Source organism: Acipenser ruthenus, chromosome 38 (genome assembly GCF_902713425.1).
Source record: "Acipenser ruthenus chromosome 38, fAciRut3.2 maternal haplotype, whole genome shotgun sequence".
NCBI classification, from domain to species: domain Eukaryota; kingdom Metazoa; phylum Chordata; class Actinopteri; order Acipenseriformes; family Acipenseridae; genus Acipenser; species Acipenser ruthenus.
This window is the reverse complement of record NC_081226.1, coordinates 4,025,707-4,042,034: the sequence shown is the minus strand read 5'-3', so window position 1 is coordinate 4,042,034 and position 16,328 is coordinate 4,025,707. Positions and strand designations below refer to the sequence as shown.

At 40.9% G+C, this 16,328-nt stretch overlaps 1 protein-coding gene across 1 annotated transcript; it reads left to right on the top strand.

Moving 5' to 3' along the window:
* Nucleotides 1-5,845: 5,845 nt before the first annotated feature.
* On the top strand, nucleotides 5,846-16,289 carry LOC117433688 (zinc-binding protein A33-like). The gene is made up of 5 exons (XM_059009030.1): nucleotides 5,846-5,962; nucleotides 7,607-7,840; nucleotides 13,880-13,980; nucleotides 14,174-14,289; nucleotides 15,139-16,289. Exons 1-5 carry the CDS (start codon nucleotides 5,846-5,848, stop codon nucleotides 15,696-15,698), a joined length of 1,128 nt encoding a protein of 375 aa, XP_058865013.1. The 3' UTR covers nucleotides 15,699-16,289.
* Nucleotides 16,290-16,328: the final 39 nt, after the last annotated feature.

The following is a 16,328-nucleotide window of genomic DNA, read 5'->3' as shown; positions in this document are numbered from 1 at the left end:
TTTAATTCACCTACATATGCATTCCTCTTAATATGTTTTGATTATATTACATCAGCTATATATTCAATTAATTGTCTGGTTGCCGTAGCCTAAATAATTTCTATCATATAAAACCAGGTGTGTAGGTCCTATGTAATTTAACTCACAGCCCGTGAGCATACTTCATTCTGCCCGTCAGCTTGTGTCTTCAGCAACAGCCTAAGAACCCTGAACTCTGAACCCTGGAACAACAAGTCAATGAAAATAGCTATCTGTTAATGGGAATGTTTTTACCAGAACTAGTCAGGTCAATACAAGTGTCGTGGTTAGGGGCTCTGGACTCTTGACCGGAGGGTCATGGGTTCAATCCCTGGTGGGGACACTGCTGCTGTACCCCTGAGCAAGGTACTTTACCTAGTTTGCTCCAGTAAAAACCCAACTCTTTAAATGGGTAATTGTATGTAAAAATAATGTGATATCTCGTAACAATTGTAAGTTGCCCTGGATAAGGGCGTCTGCTAAGAAATAAATAATAATAACTAGTGAAGCACCCTATGTTTCAAAAGTCTTTTGTGGATTCAACGTGATCCTTTCAGCTTATATTTGTGTTTTATTTTATTTTTAAAAGCATTATACATTAAAGTTATACTGTAATATATATATATATATATATATATATATATATATATATATATATATATATATATATGTGTATGTGTGTGTGTGTGTGTGTGTGTGTGTGTGTGTGTGTGTGTGTGTGTGTGCGTGCGTGTGTGCGTGCGTGTGTGCGTGTATAGCTCCAAGTGTGCAAACAATAAAGCTGTAATTTTACATATTGTAAGGCAGTGCTGCCCAAACCCAGTCCTGGAGAGCCCCTATCCAGCAGGTTTTATAGGTAACCTTTAATCATCAATTTCTTAACAGCTGGAACAATTTTATTGTGATCAATTAAGCAGGTGATTTATTAAATGAAGTCATTTAGAGATCATTTGGTACAAAAAATGAACTACCCTTTTCAGCCCTCAATGGCCTGGATTACATGCTGGGAAAATGTCATAACTTATCTGTCTACTGTCATGACTTATTTAAGGTGGTACGGCTGAATTATAATTTTAGATAGTTTTGGTTTGTTTAATTTAACAATTCCTGCTTTGAAACTTCATGTTGTATTTGATTTTTGTATAATGTATTAGATTTGTATTCAAACATAAACTAAACATAAACCAAAACTAACTAAAATTGTAATCCAGACGGTACCACCTTAAATAAGTCATGACAGTAAACAAGTCATGACATTTTCCCAGCATGTAAACTGGCCCAGTGACCAGAGTTCCCTTAATTGAACAAGTTATTTGCTTAATTGATCAATAACTTCCATGTGTTCCCAGTCTTTAGAAATTAGCGATTTAGGGTGACCTACAAAACTTACTGGATAAGGGCTCTCCAGGACCGTGTTTGGGCAGCACTGTTGTAAGGGCTCTGGGTCTAACCGTGTTGGGGAAGGTTTTATGGCCCTGAACACCCTTGATTTTGTGGGGATAAGCGGGCTACTGCTGACCAGTGTTGCCATATCAGAGGTTTTCACTCCAGATTTAGAGGTTTTTATTCCTTGGGGATCTTTGGAGGTAAGAATTCAACAACGTTTTTTTTTTTTTTTTTTTTTTTTTATAAAGATAAATATAGATTTTAGACGTTTTTCTGGAAGTTTATTTTTTTAATTATTATTATTATTTAATGATTTAAAATCCCCTCAGTTCATAATGAATTAAAACCCTCCCTTTACGAACATGGCAGATGTGGTTGTGATGTGAAATATCACGTGCCAATGTAAGAAAACGCCGCAACTCCAGGAGAAAATAAACAATGTTGCGAAGCTCAGGAATCCGCACACGCGAGACACAATGTTGCGAAGCGCAGGAATCCACACACGCGAGACACAATGTTGCGAAGCGCAGGAATCCACACACGCGAGACAGAATGTTGCGAAGCGCAGGAATCTGCACACGCGAGACACAATGTTGCGAAGCGCAGGAATCTGCACACGCGAGACACAATGTTGCGAAGCGCAGGAATCTGCACACGCGAGACACAATGTTGCGAAGCGCAGGAATCTGCACACGCGAGACACAATGTTGCGAAGCGCAGGAATCCGCACACGCGAGACACAATGTTGCGAAGCGCAGGAATCTGCACACGCGAGACACAATGTTGCGAAGCGCAGGAATCCGCACACGCGAGACACAATGTTGTGAAGCGCAGGAATCCGCACACGCGAGACACAATGTTGCGAAGCGCAGGAATCCGCACACGCGAGACACAATGTTGCGAAGCTCAGGAATCCGCACACGCGAGACACAATGTTGCGAAGCTCAGGAATCCGCACACGCGAGACACAATGTTGCGAAGCGCAGGAATCCGCACACGCGAGACACAATGTTGCGAAGCGCAGGAATCCGCACACGCGAGACATTACTGTTCTATATCCGCTTTAGAGCTTGAAAGCGTGAGAAGGATGGGGTTCACAATGGCGCCGCCATATCAGCAGAAATACTCACCAGCTTGGGATGCTGAGGGAGGCTTTCAAAAGTGAATTCAACGTCTAGTCGCAGACACCTTACTCTTTATAAATGTTTATAAACTGTATTTCAAATGAAAATCTTAGCAATCTGCTATATTTGAATTAATCGTTTGAACTACGGTGTTCATGATACGGTTTTCAAAAACGTTAAGTTCTTATGAATACAGGCGGCTTTACCACATGTTTCTCTGTGGGTCAAATGCTGAAGATTCCCCGTCCCCGATTCTGACTTCCGCGTGGTTTGCTGAATAATTAAATGGCATTGTAATCATTACTATATTTAAAACATTTGGAAATAATGGCTGTTTTATTGCACTACTAATGCACTTATTGATGCTGTAATCTCATGTAACTCCTAATCTTAATAATAAATCAGTCAAATAAAGCAGGTTTTATTTATGATGTCTATTCGTGTTTTACAAAATGTGTGTATTCTTCTGAAACACCAGAAACCACCAAAGTAAGCGCGTTTTACAGCCAATGACAATTTGGATCGTTTGCATATTATTTCATTTCGTTTATTCAACAATGTCAATAGGAATGCTCAATATAAGCCCTTTTCAATCATTCATATCAGTGTTGTAAAAGTAGAAGTCTGGAGGGTTTCGGGCCAAATCCAGAATTTTTATGTACGCCCATGATGTGGCAACTGGCTGAGACGAACAGGTGTCGAGATGAAGGAGAACTGAAGAACAGAGAAACAGCCAAGGAGAGCGAGAGAAGCGGGATAACAACCACTGTCGGGCTGTTGTTAAGAGTAATAACATCTATGGCCACTGTTCCACTTGACTGAAGTACCCGTGCCCGCAGACACCCGTTCATATCACAAACCGCCCGACCACATGAGGAAGCGAAACCGTAACAGAGAATACAGAACATCATTCACTTTCATAGCAATAAAATCCCTTCCACTTATATTGTTTGGGTTTTCCCAGAACCGGTTATACATGAAAACAAAACAGCAGACTCTCTTAGCCAATCAAAACACCGGGTTCATGAAGCTTCCTAAAGCCTTATTACTTACGTTTTCTAATTCATAGTTTTAATGTGTATCGCTTTGATTAATGTGTGATTGTTTATCCTAAGTATGTTCTACAACGTTTAAACTGCTACAGTACTTTCATAATTGCTGGTGTGTTGCGCTCCTGCCCCCCTCTGTTGCCTCGGATTCACTGGCTGCAATAGCAGAAGCAGCAGGCACCGAGACAGGCCAGCCGACCTTGAGTGCCCATCACTTATTCTAACCCCTTTATCTCCAAAGCCACCCATAATATGTTAATTCACCCAGGACGCTGATATTTTTTTTTTTACATACTGCCGGACCGAGGTCATAAGCTGGTTCCTTTAAAACAATGGCTCTGCATTGCGCCCCCAGGACAGGTCTGGCTGGCTGCTGGCAGATATCACGACCCAGTTTGCTGAGCTGCACGAGTTTCTGCGGAGGCGAGAGGAGGAGTGAAGCGAGATCTGAAAGCAGCCGAGCGGAGGGCTCTGGAGCCCATGGAGAGGAACCTGCAGAGGATCCAGAGAGAGCTGGGAGACAGGACTGAGCAGGCCAGGAAACTGCAGGATTCCCAGAGCATCACACAGCCTGTAACTTACCTCAAGGTGCAGCACTGCGGGCAACATAGGAAGACTGAGGTCCTAGAGATACAGTGAGCTGGACTGATATTAGATACTGTGAACAGGGTCGAGTTTAGATACAGTGAACTGGACTGAGTTTAGACACAGTGAACTGGATTGAGCATCCAAACATAGATCCAAAAAAGTACAAACTCAGTCCAGATTCCTTCATCCAAGTTGCGCTGCAGTTGGCTTATTACAGGTAGCTCTCTCTCTCTCTCTCTCTCTCTCTCTCTCTCTCTCTCTCTCTCTCTCTCTCTCTCTCTCTCTCTCTCTCTCTCTCTCTCCAATATTCGTGGCCTAAATAATTTCTATCATATAAAACCAGGTGTGTAGGCCTATGTAATTTAACTCACAGCCCGTGAGCATACTTTATTCTGCCCGTCAGCTTGTGTATTCAGCAACAGCCTAAGAACCCTGAACTCTGAACCCTGGAACAAGAAGTCAATGAAAATAGCTATCTGTTAATGGGAATGTTTTTACCAGAACTAGTCAGATCAATACAAGTGTCGTGGTTAGGGGCTCTGGACTCTTGACCGGAGGGTCGTGGGTTCAATTCCTGGTGGGGACACTGCTGCTGTACCCCTGAGCAAGGTACTTTACCTAGTTTGCTCCAGTAAAAACCCAACTCTTTAAATGGGTAATTGTATGTAAAAATAATGTGTAAAAAACAATGTAATTGTATGTAAAAATAATGTGATATCTCGTAACAATTGTAATTTGCCCTGGATAAGGGCGTCTGCTAAGAAATAAATAATAATAACTAGTGAAGCACCCTATGTTTCAAAAGTCTTTTGTGGATTCAACGTGACCCTTTCAGCTTATATTTGTGTTTTATTTTATTTTTAAAAGCATTATACATTAAAGTTATACTGTAATATATATATATATATATAATATATGTGTGTGTGTGTGTGTGTGCGTGCGTGTGTGCGTGCGTGTGTGCGTATATAGCTCCAAGTGTGCAAACAATAAAGCTGTAATTTTACATATTGTAAGGCAGTGCTGCCCAAACCCAGTCCTGGAGAGCCCCTATCCAGCAGGTTTTACAGGTAACCTTTAATCATCAATTTCTTTACACCTGGAACAATTTTATTGTGATCAATTAAGCAGGTGATTTATTAAATGAAGTCATTTAGAGATCATTTGGTACAAAAAATGAACTACCCTTTTCAGCCCTCAATGGCCTGGATTACATGCTGGGAAAATGTCATAACTTATCTGTCTACTGTCATGACTTATTTAAGGTGGTATAGCTGAATTATAATTTTAGATAGTTTTGGTTTGTTTAATTTAACAATTCCTGCTTTGAAACTTCATGTTGTATTTGATTTTTGTATAATGTATTACATTTATATTAAAACATAAACTAAACATAAACCAAAACTAACTAAAATTGTAATCCAGACCGTACCACCTTAAATAAGTCATGACAGTAAACAAGTCATGACATTTCCCCAGCATGTAAACTGGCCCAGTGACCAGAGTTCCCTTAATTGAACAAGTTATTTGCTTAATTGATGAATAACTTCCATGTGATCCCAGTCTTTAGAAATTAGCGATTTAGGGTGACCTACAAAACTTACTGGATAAGGGCTCTCCAGGACCGTGTTTGGGCAGCACTGTTGTAAGGGCTCTGGGTCTAACCGTGTTGGGGAAGGTTTTATGGCCCTGAACACCCTTGATTTTGTGGGGATAAGCGGGCTACTGCTGACCAGTGTTGCCATATCAGAGGTTTTCCCTCCAGATTTAGAGGTTTTTATTCCTTGGGGATCTTTGGAGGTAAGAATTCAACAAAGTTTTTTTTTTTTTTTTTTTTTTAAAGATAAATATAGATTTTAGACGTTTTTCTGGAAGTTTATTTTTTTAATTATTATTATTATTTAATGATTTAAAATCCCCTCAGTTCATAATGAATTAAAACCCTCCCTTTACGAACATGGCAGATGTGGTTGTGATGTGATGTGAAATGTTGCGAAGCGCAGGAATCCGCACACGCGAGACACAATGTTGGGAAGCTCAATACTCACCAGCTTGGGATGCTGAGGGAGGCTTTCAAAAGTGAATTCAACGTCTAGTCGCAGACACCTCATTTTTTATAAATGTTTTTAAACTGTATTTCAAATGAAAATCTTAGCAATCTGCTATATTTGAATTAATCGTTTGAACTACGGTGTTCATGATACGGTTTTCAAAAACGTTAAGTTCTTATGAATACAGGCGGCTTTACCACATGTTCCTCTGTGGGTCAAATGCTGAAGATTCCCCGTCCCCGATTCTGACTTCCGCGTGGTTTGCTGAATAATTAAATGGCATTGTAATCATTACTATATTTAAAACATTTGGAAATATGGGTTGTTTCATTGCACTACTGAAGCACTTATTGATGCTGTAATCTCATGTAACTCCTAATCTTAACAATAAATCAGTCAAATAAAGCAGGTTTTATTTATGATGTCTACTCGTGTTTTACAAAATGTGTGTATTCTTCTGAAACACCAGAAACCACCAAAGTAAGCGCGTTTTACAGCCAATGACAATTTGGATCGTTTGCATATTATTTCATTTTGTTTATTCAACAATGCTAATAGGAATGCTCAATATAAACCCTTTTCAATCATTCATATCAGTGTTGTAAAAGTAGAAGTCTGGAGGGTTTCGGGCCAAATCCAGAATTTTTATGTACGCCCATGATGTGGCAACTGGCTGAGACGAACAGGTGTCGAGATGAAGGAGAACTGAAGAACAGAGAAACAGCCAAGGAGAGCGAGAGAAGCGGGATAACAACCACTGTCGGGCTGTTGTTAAGTGTAATAACATCTATGGCCACTGTTCCACTTGACTGAAGTACCCGTGCCCGCAGACACCCGTTCATATCACAAACCGCCCGACCACATGAGGAAGCGAAACCGTAACAGAGAATACAGAACATCATTCACTTTCATAGCAATAAAATCCCTTCCACTTATATTGTTTGGGTTTTCCCAGAACAGGTTATACATGAAAACAAAACAGCAGACTCACTTATCCAATCAAAACACCGGGTTCATGAAGATTCCTAAAGCCTTATTACTTACGTTTTCTAATTCATAGTTTTAATGTGTATCGCTTTGATTAATGTGTGATTGTTTATCCTAAGTATGTTCTACAACGTTTAAACTGCTACAGTACTTTCATAATTGCTGGTGTGTTGCGCTCCTGCCCCCCTCTGTTGCCTCGGATTCACTGGCTGCAATAGCAGAAGCAGCAGGCACCGAGACAGGCCAGCCGACCTTGAGTGCCCATCACTTATTCTAACCCCTTTATCTCCAAAGCCACCCATAATATGTTAATTCACCCAGGACGCTGATATTTTTTTTTACATACTGCCGGACCGAGGTCATAAGCTGGTTCCTTTAAAACAATGGCTCTGCATTGCGCCCCCAGGACAGGTCTGGCTGGCTGCTGGCAGATATCACGACCCAGTTTGCTGAGCTGCACGAGTTTCTGCGGAGGCGAGAGGAGGAGGTGAAGCGAGATCTGAAAGCAGCCGAGCGGAGGGATCTGGAGCCCATGGAGAGGAACCTGCAGAGGATCCAGAGGGAGCTGGGAGACAGGACTGAGCAGGCCAGGAAACTGCAGGATTCCCAGAGCATCACACAGCCTGTCACTTACCTCAAGGTGCAGCACTGCGGGCAATATAGGAAGACTGAGGTCCTAGAGATACAGGGAGCTGGACTGATATTAGATACTGTGAACATGGTAGAGTTTAGATACAGTGAACTGGACTGAGTTTAGACACAGTGAACTGGATTGAGCATCCAAACATAGATCCAAAAAAGTACAAACTCAGTCCGGATTCCTTCATCCAAGTTGCGCTGCAGTTGGCTTATTACAGGTAGCTCTCTCTCTCTCTCTCTCTCTCTCTCTCTCTCTCTCTCTCTCTCTCTCTCTCTCTCTCTCTCTCTCTCTCTCTCCAATATTCGTGGCATAAATAATTCCTATCATATAAAACCAGGTGTGTAGGCCTATGTAATTTAACTCACAGCCCGTGAGCATACTTTATTCTGCACATCAGCTTGTGTATTCAGCAACAGCCTAAGAACCCTGAACTCTGAACCCTGGAACAAGAAGTCAATGAAAATAGCTATCTGTTAATGGGAATGTTTTTACCAGAACTAGTCAGATCAATACAAGTGTCGTGGTTAGGGGCTCTGGACTCTTGACAGGAGGGTCGTGTGTTCAATCCCTGGTGGGGACACTGCTGCTGTACCCCTGAGCAAGGTACTTTACCTAGTTTGCTCCAGTAAAAACCCAACTCTTTAAATGGGTAATTGTATGTCAAAATAATGTGTAAAAAACAATGTAATTGTATGTAAAAATAATGTGATATCTCGTAACAATTGTAAGTTGCCCTGGATAAGGGCGTCTGCTAAGAAATAAATAATAATAACTAGTGAAGCACCCTATGTTTCAAAAGTCTTTTGTGGATTCAACGTGACCCTTTCAGCTTATATTTGTGTTTTATTTTATTTTTAAAAGCATTATACATTAAAGTTAAACTGTAATATATATATATGTGTGTGTGTGTGTGTGTGTGCGTGCGTGTGTGCGTGCGTGTGTGCGTATATAGCTCCAAGTGTGCAAACAATAAAGCTGTAATTTTACATATTGTAAGGCAGTGCTGCCCAAACCCAGTCCTGGAGAGCCCCTATCCAGCAGGTTTTACAGGTAACCTTTAATCATCAATTTCTTAACACCTGGAACAATTTTATTGTGATCAATAAGCAGGTGATTTATTAAATGAAGTCATTTAGAGATCATTTGGTACAAAAAATGAACTACCCTTTTCAGCCCTCAATGGCCTGGATTACATGCTGGGAAAATGTCATAACTTATCTGTCTACTGTCATGACTTATTTAAGGTGGTACGGCTGAATTATAATTTTAGATAGTTTTGGTTTGTTTAATTTAACAATTCCTGCTTTGAAACTTCATGTTGTATTTGATTTTTGTATAATGTATTATATTTGTATTCAAACATAAACTAAACATAAACCAAAACTAACTAAAATTGTAATCCAGACCGTACCACCTTAAATAAGTCATGACAGTAAACAAGTCATGACATTTTCCCAGCATGTAAACCTGCCCAGTGACCAGAGTTCCCTTAATTGAACAAGTTATTTGCTTAATTGATCAATAACTTCCATGTGTTCCCAGTCTTTAGAAATTAGCGATTTAGGGTGACCTACAAAACTTACTGGATAAAGGCTCTCCAGGACCGTGTTTGGGCAGCACTGTTGTAAGGGCTCTGGGTCTAACCGTGTTGGGGAAGGTTTTATGGCCCTGAACACCATTGACTTTGTGGGGATAAGCGGGCTACTGCTGACCAGTGTTGTCATATCAGAGGTTTTCCCTCCAGATTTAGAGGTTTTTATTCCTTGGGGATCTTTGGAGGTAAGAATTCAACAAAGTTTTTTTTTTTTTTTTTTTTTTTTTTTAAAGATAAATATAGATTTTAGACGTTTTTCTGGAAGTTTATTTTTTTTAATTATTATCATTATTTAATGATTTAAAATCCCCTCAGTTCATAATGAATTAAAACCCTCCCTTTACGAACATGGCAGATGTGGTTGTGATGTGAAATATCACGTGCCAATGTAAGAAAACGCCGCAACTCCAGGAGAAAATAAACAATGTTGCGAAGCGCAGGAATCCGCACACGCGAGACACAATGTTGCGAAGCTCGAGAATCCGCACACGCGAGACACAATGTTGCGAAGCGCAGGAATCTGCACACGCGAGACACAATGTTGGGAAGCTCAGGAATCCGCACACCCGAGACACAATGTTGGGAAGCTCAGGAATCCACACACGCGAGACACAATGTTGCGAAGCTCAGGAATCCGCACACGCGAGACACAATGTTGTGAAGCGCAGGGATCCGCACACGCGAGACACAATGTTGCGAAGCTCAGGAATCCGCACACGCGAGACACAATGTTGCGAAGCTCAGGAATCCACACACGCGAGACACAATGTTGCGAAGCTCAGGAATCCGCACACGCGAGACACAATGTTGCGAAGCGCAGGAATCCGCACACGCGAGACACAATGTTGCGAAGCTCAGGAATCCGCACACGCGAGACACAATGTTGCGAAGCGCAGGAATCCGCACACGCGAGACACAATGTTGCGAAGCTCAGGAATCCGCACACGCGAGACACAATGTTGGGAAGCTCAGGAATCCGCACACGCGAGACATTACTGTTCTATATCCGCTTTAGAGCTTGAAAGCGCGAGAAGGATGGGGTTCGCAATGGCGCCGCCATATTAGCAGAAATACTCACCAGGTTGGGAAGCTGAGGGAGGCTTTCAAAAGTGAATTCAACGTCTAGTCGCAGACACCTCATTTTTTATAAATGTTTTTAAACTGTATTTCAAATGAAAATCTTAGCAATCTGCTATATTTGAATTAATCGTTTGAACTACGATGTTCATGATACGGTTTTCAAAAACGTTAAGTTCTTATGAATACAGGCGGCTTCACCACATGTTTCTCTGTGGTGAAGATCCCCCGTCCTCGATTCTGACTTCCGCGTGGTTTGTTGAATAATTAAATGGCATTGTAATCATTACTATTTAAAACATTTGGAAATATGGGTTGTTTTATTGCACTACAGAAGCACTTATTGATGCTGTAATCTCATGTTACTCCTAATCTTAACAATAAATCAGTCAAATTAAGCAGGTTTTATTTATGATGTCTACTCGTGTTTTACAAAATGTGTGTATTCTTCTGAAACACCAGTAACCACCAAAGTAAGCGCGTTTTACAGCCAATGACAATTTGGATCGTTTGCATATTATTTCATTTTGTTTATTCAACAATGCCAATAGGAATGCTCAATATAAGCCCTTTTCAATCATTCATATCAGTGTTGTAAAAGTAGAAGTCTGGAGGGTTTCGAGCCAAATCCAGAATTTGAAAGAGAGCTGAAGAACAGAGAGAAACAGCCAAGGAGAGCGAGAGGAGCGGGATAACAACCACTGTCGGGCTGTTGTTAAGAGTAATAACATCTATGGCCATTGTTCCACTTGACTGAAGTACCCGTGCCCGCAGACCCCCGTTCATATCACAAACCGCCCGACCACATGAGGAAGCGAAAACGTAATAGAGATACAGAACAACATTCACTTTCATAGCAACGGAGCGTAACACGCTTTATTCCAGTCGCCTATAACTTACACCGATTATATTTATTTATTTATTTTTTGTAAAACTGGAACCATACAGATATATTATATGATGAAAGTCTTACGTGTGTTGTAGGCTACGCGTGATTAATTACAAATGTGAAATACATTAATTCCAGCAAATGTTCCAAGTAACACATTAAAGACATCATTTTGGAATGCCAATTCCCTTGATTTACGCAACATCGCCGCCTACTGGACGTTTCTTGTAAACTCCTATGTGAATAATCCATTGACTTGCAAGGAACGACCGGTTCTGAGGACACGCAGAGACCTGCCCTGAACCAAGTCCTGTATTTGTATGTTTATTTTATCTAACCAGGCTGAGATTAAGATATCTTTTTCAAGGGGGACCTGGGCGAGAAGGTGACATTTAAAATAACACACAAATTCAAATAAGCACACCCAATACAAGGTCCCATATGGTCTAGCGGTTAGGATTCCTCGTTTTCACTCAGGTGGCCCGGGATCGACTCCCGGTATGGGAATGTTTGATTTAGTAATGTTGTTGAAACCGACACCCTGGGATTTTTCAAGAGGTTGCTTGATGAGATTCTGTGATCAATAAGCTTGAACCCCTTTAAATGTATCAAGACTGGAAGTTTCAGTTCTTCCTAAATTTTATTTCAAGATCATGAAGCATAAACCTAATGCATTTTTTTCTAAATTCTTTACAAACTTTAGGAACTGTGAAACTTAAACTAGTCTGAGATCTAAGATTATAAGTACTACTGTACTAGAAGTAATTAGCAATGTATTCAAATTATTACGGGTTTTGCCGAGGATAGCCTTATAAACAATACCAGTGTTTCAATCCCTGCGCAGATAAAGAAGTCCGAGATGTGTTACTAATGAGGCTCGTGCTAACCCCTTCCATAGTTGCATTCATTCCAGCCTCAATTGAGCTAGCTGCTCAGATTCTATTATCATTCAGGAGCACTTATTCACCTATCTGTGTACAGAACTACAGCTCCCATCATCCCTCACTGGTACTACTATTGTAGAGACATGGTGGGAGCTGTAGTTTATTTTGATTTGATCCTTTCTAGTTGCTCCTGGCAAAGTCGTTTTAGCAACACTTCTTAATAAAGTAGTTCTAATAATAACCAGGACTGGGGGCTGCAGAACAAGTAAAATCCCTTCCACTTATATGGTTTGGGTTTTCCCAGAACAGGTAATACATGAAAACAAAACAGCAGCCTCTCTTAGCCAATCAAAACAGCGGGTTCACGAAGATTCCTAAAGCCCACACAAAGTGCTGCAACACAACTTACGTGGAGCCGGCTGTGGTTATTTGTTACTTTTTTCCTTCTCAATTTGCGTGCCGTTTATCCTTATTACTTACGTTTTCTAATTCATAGTTTTAATGTGTATCGCTTTGATTAATGTGTGATTGTTCATCCTAAGTATGTTCTACAACGTTTAAACTGCTACAGTACTTTCATAATTGCTGGTGTGTTGCGCTCCTGCCCCCCTCTGTTGCCTCGGATTCACTGGCTGCAATAGCAGAAGCAGCAGACACCGAGACAGGCCAGCCGACCTTGAGTGCCCATCACTTATTCTAACCCCTTTATCTCCAAAGCCACCCATAATATGTTAATTCACCCAGGATGCTGATATTTTTTTACATACTGCCGGACCGAGGTCATAAGCTGGTTCCTTTAAAACAATGGCTCTGCATTGCGCCCCCAGGACAGGTCTGGCTGGCTGCTGGCAGATATCACGATCCAGTTTGCTGAGCTGCACGAGTTTCTGCGGAGGCGAGAGGAGGAGGTGAAGCGAGATCTGAAAGCAGCCGAGCGGAGGGCTCTGGAGCCCATGGAGAGGAACCTGCAGAGGATCCAGAGAGAGCTGGGAGACAGGACTGAGCAGGCCAGGAAACTGCAAGACTCGCAGAGCATCACACAGCCTGTCACTTACCTCAAGGTGCAGCACTACGGACAATACCAGAGGACTGAGGTCCTAGAGATACAGGGAGCTGGACTGATATTAGATACAGTGAACAGGGTCGAGTTTAGATACAGTGAACTGGACTGAGTTTAGACACAGTGAACTGGATTGAGCATCCAAACAAAGACCCAAAAACATAGAAACAGTGAACTGAACCGTGCAGTTTTACACAAATAAAGGGCAGAGCGTTAATCTAAATTTAGGTTACGGGGGTGTGTGATTACTGAGCAGACTTTGGAAAAGTACAGCAGGTACCTAAAAAAGGACTCGCGCATCCTAGTGTGTTCGTTCACTGCGATGTGCTACAATATTGTACATGTGCATTTGTATTTCATTTGTGTGAGTTTGTAATCTGAAGTAACAGTCAATTACAATGTGCCCCAGGGTATGCTGGTGTAAAAAAAAAAAGACAAAACACCAATGTTTTTCATACGGGGTATTGCAGCATGTGACAAGAGAGCTGTGCAGAGGGGTACAGGGGTTTGTTTTTCACTGTTTCTCTTTTGGCAGTGGTGGAGTGAGACTGGCGCCCCCCTTGTGATGGAATTAAAAGAAGAGCCCCTCGAGGATGCAGGAGTTGAACTAGAGGAGCCAGCGAAGCAGACCACGGGGTGAGTTCATTATTATTACCTGTGGAGGGGACACCGTATATCCACAGAACTGCTAGTGAAATTGTGAAACAACTTGGTAAAAAAAAGCACATTATTAAGAGATACAGAGAAATACATACAACACGATTTACCTGAAATGTGACTCTCCGAATTAATATAACGGTTGAATTTATTTTTCCCTTTTCTTGAACAGGTTTAAATCCAAAGTGAAAGCCCTGGGCATGATCCCCGGCTCTTTATCACTTGGTCCCTACGAGACACACTTGCAGTTTTCCATTTGGAAGCAGATGCTGACAGTGATCAGAACAGGTCTGTACCATTTCTAAAGGGCTACGTTCCTCTATATACCAATCATGCAAAGAGCTCTTCCATGAAAAGATCACAGCTTATATGTGATTTATGAGGCCCACTTTCTAATCTTATGCTGACATTACCTGCGGTGTGCTGGGACAGCCTCTCTGTTATCTGGGAGAAGATAAAGGTTTTCGGTACTTCTCTCCTCAGCATCGTCCCTTTTATATATTATAGGGGAAGCTCGGTCCTTGTACCCCCACCATACAAAAGACAACTTTAAGGACAAAACAATACTTTAGAACTCACAAGCACTGTCCTGCAGCTCAAATGAACAAGCCAGCAGAAATGCTCTCTTAAATAGAGCGAATAGAATTAGTAGGGCTAAATAATCTTGAATGAGATTGATTAATTATCCAACTGCCTTCAACCAATATAGAATTGAAGCCAGAATCCCTTCCCACAGTGCCCCACTGCTGTGGTCAAATGTGCTCTCTCAGGTTTCTCAGGGTCATAAAGCCCTACGGTTGTTCTTTGACCTGTACACTCCATCACCCAACCCCACACTTAGCACTTTGTTTTCTTTTTTTGCACTCAATTTGGAATATGCAGGTTTTTGATGAAAAGTTTTTTTTTTTAAACTTTTAAGGGCTGTTTTACATACCATGATTAACACTAATCTTGGACTCATTTATTTAGGTGGTAACATTAGGCAGTTAAAGAGAAGAACCAAATTATCTTAACACTCCTTTGATGTTAAAGGTAGTCTTAAACAACACTGTGTTGTTGCTTGGGTATTGGGTTTTTACAGCGATGATATGGCAATGTAATTCCTTTACAAAACACAATAACAAGCCTGCTGCTCAGTTCCAGGTCGATTGACTTTGAAGACATGGCGCTCAGCGCTCAGACTTTCCAAGGATGGGTCAAGTGTGCGGCAGGTCGACTGGCAGAATCAACAGCAATCAGCTGAGAGTGAAGAGAGATACAACAGGGACTTGTGTGCAGTCAGTAAAGAGGAATTCACATCAGGGAGACACTACTGGGAGGTGGAGGTGGGGGCTAAGACTGATTGGGCTGTGGGGGTTCACATGGAAAGAAAGCCAAATGTATTAAATACATTAAAAAAAATTTTGAGGAAATTCTATTGTAAAGGACAGACATATATTATTCTGCATTTTAATGACAATACAAATTATAGAATGGAAGCTTCATCAGATAGCTCAATCTCAATGCATTCCCACCCCAGTAAGATCGGGGTGTACCTGGATTATGACCGAGGAGAGGTGGCGTTTTACAATGCTGATGACATGTCCCTCATCCACACAGTCACTGAGAAACTCACTGAACCCGTTTCTGCTTACTTGAACCCTGGGCCCTATTTGAAAGGTAAAAATGCAGATCCATTAAAAATCTGCTATTACTGATTCCACAGTTTAACTCACTACTTAACCGACTATACTGAGAAAATAAGACTAGGAATATATTTAATATATGTTAATAAACAATTGTGTTGCATGAATGACAGTAGCAATAGTAACCACAACGTTATCACCAAGTCAGTATGTGTTCCTGTGTAATCAAAGCCCATCACTATTGTTTTAAGGATGGATTATGGATTATGAATTATTTTATTTTTTTTATTCTTTCTTTCTGATGCAGTATAGGATAGAATGTTATTGTAAAAGCTGACATTTATTCCAATATATTGCAATGTAATCTAAATATGTATTATCTAGAATTCTATTTACTTCTCTGCTCTGACCCCCCTACTTGTATGATGTTATATTTTCTAATCTTAAATCAAAAGAGTTTTGTGTCTTGCTTAAATTAATTATTCTAGTGATTCCCTTTAAATTATTAAAACACACAATAAGCAAAAACGTACGATCTATCTTATGAACAAATGTTAAAAAAGATGATAGGATCACATCTTTCCAGTTGATACCTTATCATACACAGTCTTCTCACCAGTAAAGCTCATAGTGCAATTTCCCTGTCTCTGTCTCCAATGGCATAAAAAATGACTTTGTTGTTAGAAAGTTAAGACACTGTCA

Excerpts from the sequence above, each read along its gene's own strand:
- LOC117433688 (XM_059009030.1), top strand. The coding sequence starts at position 5,846 with ATGGCCCTGAACACCCTTGATTTTGTGGGGATAAGCGGGCTACTGCTG. Across the intron at positions 5,963-7,606 it reads TTCCTTGGGGATCTTTGGAG|GACAGGTCTGGCTGGCTGCT; the intron begins GTAAGAATTCAA and ends TTGCGCCCCCAG. Across the intron at positions 7,841-13,879 it reads AGCCTGTCACTTACCTCAAG|TGGTGGAGTGAGACTGGCGC; the intron begins GTGCAGCACTGC and ends CTCTTTTGGCAG.